This window comes from Apium graveolens, chromosome 3 (genome assembly GCF_009905375.1).
Source record: "Apium graveolens cultivar Ventura chromosome 3, ASM990537v1, whole genome shotgun sequence".
NCBI lineage: Eukaryota > Viridiplantae > Streptophyta > Magnoliopsida > Apiales > Apiaceae > Apium > Apium graveolens.
The window spans coordinates 155412907-155422684 of record NC_133649.1 but is presented as its reverse complement, the minus strand read 5'-3'; the positions used below and the strand labels follow the sequence as shown (position 1 = coordinate 155422684).

The 9778-nt window shown below is 34.2% G+C and overlaps 2 protein-coding genes across 3 annotated transcripts; both read right to left on the bottom strand.

Annotated features, from left to right (window-relative positions):
* Positions 1-301: 301 nt before the first annotated feature.
* On the bottom strand, positions 302-5863 carry LOC141712879 (metal transporter Nramp7.2-like). The gene is made up of 14 exons (XM_074515987.1): positions 5743-5863; positions 3721-4066; positions 3536-3617; positions 3411-3451; positions 3010-3088; positions 2783-2887; positions 2543-2652; positions 2114-2295; positions 1825-1894; positions 1559-1732; positions 1343-1447; positions 1120-1251; positions 903-998; positions 302-814 (listed from the first exon to the last, which is right to left on the bottom strand). The coding sequence occupies exons 2-14, from the start codon at positions 3814-3816 to the stop codon at positions 509-511; spliced, it is 1578 nt and encodes a 525-aa protein (XP_074372088.1). The 5' UTR covers positions 3817-4066; positions 5743-5863; the 3' UTR covers positions 302-508.
* Positions 5609-9765, bottom strand: LOC141712880 (pentatricopeptide repeat-containing protein At1g77405). 2 transcript variants are annotated; one of them, XM_074515989.1, is made up of 2 exons: positions 5965-9765; positions 5609-5862 (listed from the first exon to the last, which is right to left on the bottom strand). In XM_074515989.1, the coding sequence occupies exon 1, from the start codon at positions 9473-9475 to the stop codon at positions 8144-8146; it is 1332 nt and encodes a 443-aa protein (XP_074372090.1). In that variant the 5' UTR covers positions 9476-9765; the 3' UTR covers positions 5609-5862; positions 5965-8143. The 2 variants fall into 2 exon arrangements, with proteins under 2 accessions (XP_074372090.1, XP_074372089.1); XM_074515988.1 differs by having other exon boundaries at positions 5609-6258; positions 8031-9765.
* Positions 9766-9778: the final 13 nt, after the last annotated feature.

Sequence of the window (9778 nt, the reverse complement as noted above, 5' to 3'; positions counted from 1 at the left end):
TATGTTTTCCAACATTTACTATTGCACCCAAGGATACACGCAACTTATTTTTGTATCCAACTGAGCTTCAGATGCTTTCAGAAAGGTTGAAGATATCTCTAAAGCACTCGTATTTTAACTCCATTATTATTATTATTATATTTCTTGAATTATATGTATAAAAATTTCACACACTGAACAATTTTGTTTCGAAGTTTTATATTAAAGTGAAAAAAATGTTATATATGAAAGAAACGATACAATCCCCAAAGACCTTCAAATTGAACTAGTATTGCACTGTCATTACATCATCAGAGTCGGATCACAAAAATAATAAGTGGTATTAATATCAATCTTATTTTTTATAAGATCAACTTGTAGCATAAGTTACACAAGGTTCATAAGGATAGTAGACAAGGACGACGGTACTATATTGAACGCGCATTAATTGAAACAAAAATCTTTCGCCAAGAAAGATGAAAATGATGCAACAAAACTCTCTGAACTCCAACATCATCAACTTTGAGCTCTATTTAGGCAATGGTATGTCAGCAAGATCCTCTCTGTATGGAAAAGCGTGTTCCAATTCAAATACATCGTTTGATTCAGCAGTCTTTGTAGTATCGATAAATGTGGTGGTGGTATCTTTTCGGAACATGAGGTAGATCACAGAAAGAATGTAGATGGCAATGAAAGGGAAAACTATGATTCCTATGAATACATTTGCAACTTTTGGTAAGCTATTGTCAGTTATCCAACCTACAAAAGCTGTGATCAAGTAGTATATGTTGATGCCAATGATTCCGAGTCCTAGTGCCCATGAAAAAACAATTATCTGCATGCAAGAATCGATTGTGAGATTTTGAGCCGGGAATTGTGTATTTACACATTCAGACTGTAATATATCGATTGCAAGAACTTACATATATTGAATTTATGTGAGGTCCCATCTTAAATTTGCTGCTACTGAACTTAAGAAGAGGAATAAGAGCGAAGGGAAGTTCAAATGACAGTATCATCTGCAAAGGATATGCAAATTGTGATTAAACTTTAAGCATGCTGTGGAATGCATTTGTATGTTCATTGTAATGTTACGATTCACTATTGGTGTTATTTTAGATAATATTTTAGAACACTAACTGATGCAATGATAATTAGGCGACCAGCTCCTGAGGATCCCCCAATGATTGAAACAATAAGACTTGGCGTGATAGCAATCAACCTAGTTACCAGGTTTCTAATCCATGTTTTCATCTTTAGATCAATGAACCCCTAATAAGATAAAAAATAACAAAGTTACTGTGAGTTGCATACTGAAATCCAAGTGAAGACGTTTAAATCAAGAGCCATTAAAATTCCAAACCTGCATAATGTATTGTCCGGCATAAGTTCCTGTGATGGTGGAGCTCTGACCCGAAGCTAGCAAAGCGATTGCGTATACAGTAGAACTTGATTTTCCCAACACATTCTGGTAGGTAAAAATATTCATAAACAAGGAATTTTTTTGTTAGAATTGGCTCTTGTTTATGATGTTAAAACTATCAACCACTGTACACACACGACAAAAAGTAATATAGACCTTGAGAAGGAAAGAGGCGGAATTAAGAGTTATATCATCACATCTGTCTATATTATCCTTTGACATATTTGGTGAATTGCAAACTGAACCAGTGACAGAAATGACTGCAACATTGATCAGAAATGCTACGAACAAAGCAAATCCGCTCTCTATTAGAAAGTATCTGCAAGCGTCCTGCAATAATAAATAAAAAAGGGTTGGTCAAGTCACAAACACTTAAAAATCCAACTCAAATTTACATATATTGATGTAATGTTGGTGCTTACATTAATACCACGGACAGAGTTTGGTATCTTTCTGGAGAGCACAAGAGCTGAATGAAGAAACAAGTTGTGCCTGCCATGTAGAATATTAAGATCACAAACAAACTATCATTGTAACTGCCACATTCGGCTATGTTTGTTTGCTAATATACTGCTTATAACAACACTTGGCATTAGGCTATTTTATCACTTTTAGGTTCATTTCTAAGTGGTAAAAAATGATTCCTAGAATCATTTACAGGATTAGGTTTATGATTTATTAGTTAAATGAAAATTATGAAGAAATTCTTACGGCATAACGAGAGCACCAAGTAGAGCAATGGCATCACTGGTTGCACCTTGACCACAAAGCTTAGGAATAAACATTCCCTTGAGCACATCTTGTGCAGGAGGCTTCACATAGCTAAGTTCTCCGAAAAAACAAGCAGCCATAACAAATACTAAGATGGATATCAACAACTCTAGCTTCCTCACCTGCATGATATAGATACATTTAATCCAGTTTAAGGAATTATACCTTGTACAAGTGATCTTTTTGGTATTTTATAATAATTTTATACATGTGTAGAAATTAGATATTTAGACATGGTAATCTTTTTCTTGAAGTCTTGAAATTTGTTAGGACCAGGACCATCTCAAGCCAATACTCCCTATGCTAAATAGGTTGATCTTTTGATCCGCATCAATATAGATATAGATTGAAAATTGAGCAAGAAATTACCCCATATCGTTGAAGGCCAAGAAGTAAGAGAGTACTGCAACCAGTGCAGAGAACTCCAACCCAAACTGGTATATTGAACAATATGTTCAGGGCAAATGCTGTCCCAATCACTGCCATTAACATAGAGAGTAGATTAGTTTTGTTGTTATGATCATCTAGTCTGAAGAAACTAATTATATGATGTGTTTTTAAATCATGTATACAACAGTTAGCACTGTAAGACAATTCTAAAAGTCATGCCTTCAGGAATATCTGCAGCAATGACAGCAAGTTCTGCTAATAACCATAGACAATATTTCACGAAAAAAGGGTACTCTGCTTTGCACAACTCTGCTAAATGTTTGCCTGTAAAAAAAGAGAAGAATTTTTTTTTATTAGCGTGTCTTCAATTATGCACTTTGATCTGTTGTTAACTAATAAAACCGTGTAGATTTAATGGTCCTTGTCTAAATATCAACGTTAATTACCTGTGGCAACTCCAAGATTAGCAGCAAGGGACTGTATAATGAGTGCGAAAATCAGACCAATGAGAATGACCCAGAGCAACTGCAGAGATGGAAACCGTTAGTGCTAGTCAGTCAGTGCAGGTTCGTGTTTGACGCGACCGAAAAAGCATCTTGATGAAAATAAGGGTAAGGTTACATATATCGAGACCTTGTCAGGCTTTCATTTTACTAGTCACTACATACTATTTATTATATAACTATAAAATTGAAGGCTGTTTATTTGATGTCAAGTGTCCACTGTATGTTGTTTAGGTAGTAACTAACTGGAAACTGTTAGAAAATGAAAAAAAATCCTCTTGAAGGGTCGCTGATATAATGTAGCTAGGTTCATCAAGAACACAAAACTACTATTATGTGCATACCTCATATCCATGATCCGCTCCTGCTTGCATATCAGTTTCCACTGTAAAATTGAATCAAATATACCAAATTAGTGTTATTATTATTAAATGTGTATGATGGTGAAGAAATATTAAGAGATACTAACAATTTCCAGGGTCGAGATAAGCCAGAGAAACAAGAAAACCAGGTCCAACATATGCGAAAAAGTTGATCCATCCAGGCTTTTTCTGTCCATGAAAGCATACATTGTGTTAGTGTCCACTTGACTGCCAACTTAAGAGTCAGTACATAAAGAGTATGCAAGAGAAAAGGTAAAGAATGATGAGAGACTTGGTTGTTTTGAGCTTCAGGGTCCATGTTTTGGATGTCGAGAGCAGCTATGCGGTTGCTCCCTCCCATCTGGTGTTGCTGCTGCAAGCTTCCCATTTGCCTGATTGCTTCTTTCCTTTTTGTGTGTGTGTGTTAAGGTGTGTTTAATAATTTTGAAGGACAGAGATGGATACTACAGACTTAAAGGTTTTGTAGTATATTTATAGTGCAAAGTGAAGGTGTTTGAACACACATTTGTCCAGGCATGAACAATCATAATAGTTTAGTAGTCTATCCGAATCCTTGCATTCAGACTCTGTCAGCTATAATACACTATTCCATGGTGATCACTTTTTGCAAAACAACCCTGAAATTTTGTTTTTAATATAATTCAAATTCCAAGAAAGGAAAAATAAACACAAAAATCACTCATTTGTTAGACTCTCACACTATCATGCTCTCATTTAGTATTATTTTAAAATTTTGATATTGTAGTTTATATTCTTACCAACTCTGATTAGCATATATTTTTAATAAATTCGAGTTTGATAGTAATAATTCAAGCCAAATCGCACATATTAATTATTACCGATTGTAATTAAAGGCTGACATTAATTATTTCATTATTACGTGATCAAAACATAATTTTTTAACAAATTAACAAGAAGCGAAGTTTAGGCATTTTTGGTGTCACCAAGTGGGATTATACAAGATTGGTATAGTAAATAATGCATAAATTAATACAGAAATGGAACGAGTAATTATAAATTTTGGGCTTTGGAGAGTAAGAGGATACGGTGATGACGCATATGTTCACTCCCCCGGTCTTCACCTCATATTTTTTAAAAAAAAAATTATATCGTCAATTAAATATAGGACTCTATTCTGAATTTATATTTTTTTAGGAAATATTGACTTGTGAATTTGCTGTGTTAACTTATTTGGACTTTGAAATTATTTTATATTACATCCTATGTGTAGTTAGGATTAAAGGATTACTATACATGTCGACTAAGTAAAATCGATTAAAAATAAATTCGTTAAAATAATATTTTCTCCAAATTTCAACATAGACACGATATATTTTACTTCCGAACAAGTAACAAAACGCTCTATTAGTGAAGAGGTTTAAATATAGTTTGATTGTTAAGTTTCAAATTCATAATTTGTCCAAAGTTGGTGTCAAATTCGTATTGTTAAGTAAAAATTGCGTCAAATTTGTATTTGTGCAAAATTGGTGTGAAGTTAAAATTTTAACTTGCTAATCTTTTGAGGTGTGGTGATAAATATAGTATTGAATTGTATTTATTTATAAGCTCGTATTCAAAGAAGTTAGACCAGATTTTCTGTATTTTCTATAATTTTGACAATATTCCTTGTACCTAATTTTCTTGAAGTTTGCTCATATTTTCTATCATTATAGAAGCTGTATTTTGTATCAGAGGGGGGCTTTACCCTTGGAATGCACTCCAATTTTGTTTATGTTAGGCAGTTTTAACTTGACATGTAAAAAATAAAATTACCGTAGCCATTAATTAAGAAATTATAGAAACCAATAAATTACAGCACCTCTGGTTCCTAACATTTTGGAATATAGTTTTGATATAGCATGACCCATGCACTTGCTGCTATTCGTTTCCTTGTATATATTTCTGTATGATTCATGCTGTTCTTTTATTATTGTTAATAGTTACATCACTGTTTCTCTCAGTTTTATTTGTTGGGTTGTTAATAGAATCATCATTATTTTAATTAAATTATTTTTTTTATGAGTGAAAGAAGTGACAGGTTGGTGACAAGCTATTCCTGTGTCATGTTCAGATGTTATTGTATAAATCTGATTAGCTGATTGGTTTTTGTTTTTGTTTCTAGAAAAGTATTTAGAGTCAACAATGGAAGATATTGATGATGCTGATTAAGAACTGTTTTGAGATTCTTAAACCTGTTGTTTCATAGTTAAGCTTACATGTTTGACCATCAAAACCATACCATACATATTCATTGTGTCTCACTCACAGCTAGGGTGTGAGAATGCACACATACCTTATCTCTATTCATAGGTATAGGATTAAGGAGACCTTATCAGGCCCTTATCCATGAAGCCCTGCAAAATAGAAAATTCTGCATCTTCCGAATAATAGTAGCATCGTCCGCTAGAAAATTCTGCATCATGATTAGTTTTTCCTTGAACACTTCTTTCCAAAAATGAATCAGCAAGTACTATTGAATAAGCACTTGTTTATTAAAAAGCTCAACATCACTTACCGAAAAAAAACTCAGCATCACATGACAGGCTACTGTTTCAGAACAAAGGACAACCAAGATGGCAAACCTTTCTATTAGTAGCTGCTCCTGGCACATGTATGTCATAGTCCTGAATCTCATGAAGATCCCCTGCCCTGCAAATAACATAATGAATTCCAGGTTCTGTCCGAGCGGAAAGAGCTGTAACTCTGTGGTTAAACTCTGCGCCTCATAGTATTGCCCTCCAAACTCATATCTTATATGAATAGTATTTTGAACAACTGGTGTTCAAAGACCAGATTTTTCATTGTGAACCTGTTAATAGAATGTTACATTCACAATTGCTACTTTACAGCAACTAAATTTAGCCCTCCATATAAGTAGAAACAGCTAAAATAGCTGGCAAGAACTAATTATAAATGTTGCTGACTACCTGCCAGATAAATCATGGACACTTAAAAACCATCCACAGAAAACAAGCAATACTAAATGATCCAGATCATAAAGTTAGAAAAATATAGAAATTACACAGCCAGATAGCTCCTAACAAACATAAAATTAATTAAACCATAATCATGTTGCGACTACATAATTCCAAACTAGTTTCTTTCAGGGTGATTTCGTATCAATTGAGTATCCCGGTCGAATAACCAGTTCTATTTTTTAAATCTTTTACCTTCAAATTCCAGTAACAAAATTATTTTTAATTAATCAGATGCTGCTAGAATAAATCTGGTCCCACTCACCAAGTAGTAATGTAATAATGACTTCCCTGGTCCTATCTCAAACTTCGGGAAACGAAACATGTAACTCATTATGGTTCCTGGGAAGTTATCGTTACAGTGTTGAGTTTTAATGAACCAAACAACATTGACAATGATCAGAACTTTATAGTAAAAATATTGTTTCCAGATAAACCCTGCAACGCACACTAAATTGATAGATCAGAACTTTCGGACCATCTACTGACTAATGATGATGGTCCATTCTATCCAATGTTTCAATCCCTGTACACATTAATATCATCACGCACACAACCGGGGAAGAGTAGTGGATTAAATATAAGATATGTTCATAAACAACTGTATAGGAGGCATTCATGCATCATAGAGCAAAATAATCAAATTATAAACAAGTCCCATGATTCTAACCATTTAAACAGATCAATTCAATATTTTATATATTCTACACTCATAAACATCATCAAGTACAACACGGCTAGAGAAGAGGTAGTAGATAGATATACAGAGCCAAGATCACAAACAATCTGAAGAGGAGATAATTATGCATACTTGGAAGTACTAATCATTTCATAAGCAAGCTGTATAATGTAAATTATTCAAAGTGATTAGTTCTAAGTGTCATAGTGCCTACACTCCTGATCAGTTAGTAGTTTAAATACTTCATATCACTTGGCAAGAATTACAAAAGTGGTTCGCTACCTAAATTCGATGTCATAAATTAGAAAAACATCTTCTGGACAGGACTTTTAAGACAAAATTGCACTATTCATACCTCAGTTATTTTGTTTTTGCTCTTTAGTGGCTCAAACAAAAAACATGCCAATTGCTTGGCTAAAAAAATCTTTTTAAACCAATTAAAGGGCTTGTGGCAACTTCCGTCTAATTAAACTAACGCCGTTTGGGTTACTTTTAGAATACTGACCCTGAATTATTTGTGGTTTAAAAGTTTTTTTTTCTTTCTGTTTAAAGTATATGCTTTTGAGGTCAGATTTCATCTTCTTTTTAGCTACAGCGTGTATCAATGCTCGAGCATATACATAGACATATAAAGCCAATCTTCAGCCGATTTAGAGGCAAAAAACATTCAATAGGATGAAAGACTTCGTCACTATTTACATCTTGTAAGATATGTGTTTATGTTGTAACTAAAGAGGAGAAACCTATTTAGCAAAAAAAAAGCGGAGAAAACTAATAAACAGTACTTTTAATAACATCTACGATCAAATCACCCCATTAACTCAAACAAATAGTTTGAAAAAATATCAGCCACCTAGTCAAGTACAAGGGATAATTAATGGCAAATTCATATTTAGTGAATAAGAATTTTTTAAACAACTTACGTACCTTTCTTGTTCTCAACTACACCACCAAAGGTACAAGTTGTAGATTTTGTCATATAGGTAGTGACCAGTGATATTATGACAGGTACATTTTTTTTATGTCGAACTTCTACCCAATTATAAATTCTGGCTCATGGTTGGTTTGATTAGCATCACATCTCTACATCTCAGCTTGATTCCTTCTTCTATTCGTCGACACAAATTCGCATCCAACAAATTAGCCTCACCTTCTGATTTCAGCAGATCACAGACCAATCTGTAGGTATACTCTCTCGGAATCGAACCGCTTTCCACCAACTGAACAAGAAAATCCCATGACTCCTGTATTCTTCCTGCTTCACACAGGGCGTGTATTATCGGAGTATAAGAACTTGTGGTAGGAAAACCATGATTCAGTCTTTGCATTTTATGCAACATCTCAATAGCTTTATCAATCTCATTAACTGCACTATAGTACCTAATGAATGAATTATAAGTAACTCGATTTGGGGCACAACCCCTTTTGATCATATCATCGTATAGTTGTATTGCCCTCTCAATCCTATAAGTTTTACAACACCCATCAATGAGACAATTGTAAGTCACAACATCAGGAACAAAACCTTTAAACAACATATTCCGAAATAGATGATTTGCTTCCCACAATCTTCTCCTAATGGCTTTCCTACAGCCAGTTTGCAAACTATACTTGCAATAAGCACTAATTAAAATAGTATATGTGTAAGTATCAGGCGGACACTTAAACCCTGGTAATTCCATTTGCTCCAACAAAAATTTGGCTTTTCTAAAATTCCCAACTCTACAAAGAGCATTAATAACTGTATTATACGCATACACATCTTGCTTACAATGAAACTGCTTCATCCGATAAAATGCTACCAATGCCTCATCCGCTAAACCCTCCTCACCTAGAACTTTAATCAAACACGTTACTGTTGCAGTTGTTACCAGTCCAGCATCCCCTCTCCTCGACATTTCTTTAAGGAAATCCCATAATAATTTCATATCATTTCCTTTAGCCAACACACAAGCCATTTCTCTACAAGTCATTTCACTATGCGTAAACCCAAACCTCCTTTCAACCCAATAATAAAACCCCAGAGCTTTATTCAATCCTAACTTCACCTTCCCTAAATCTCTATAACCAGCTGGGCCGACAACACGAACACCTTTACTAGCTCTACTCATTTCTACCCCAAGATTCCTCTGTTTAAGAGGAGCACGATGTCGAAAGCCTTTCTGACAACCAACAGATCGCGGGGACTGAAAAAATAACCTCGGAACCAATCTCAAAATCTCGGAAACTCCTTGAGCACTCAATGGCTCATCACTACAATTAGTGGCACCACTCGATGTAACATCAAAGGGGTGGTTTTTAATCATGGCAGCCATTACTTGGTTTATGAAACGAGCCCGTAAACCGAACGAAGCATTACTTGATCTCATCATAGTCAAGCTAACTGTCTATAATACCTAATTCACTTCCCTCTAATAACCATCCAAATTATTGTTCTGGGCTTAGCAAATACTTACATAAAAAGATCATACAAAGGGGGTTAATTCTACATATTATTAGCTCATTTGCTAGTTCTTTAGTATCAAGAGCATACTTGAGTTTACAAATTATAGTTCAATTCCGCGAGATTATAAATACTTTAATAACTACCGAAATAGTTGAATTACACAATTTAAAAATGAAATATATGAGAGAGAGAGAGAGAGAGAGGCTTTAGAATGAAAATTACCCAAAAA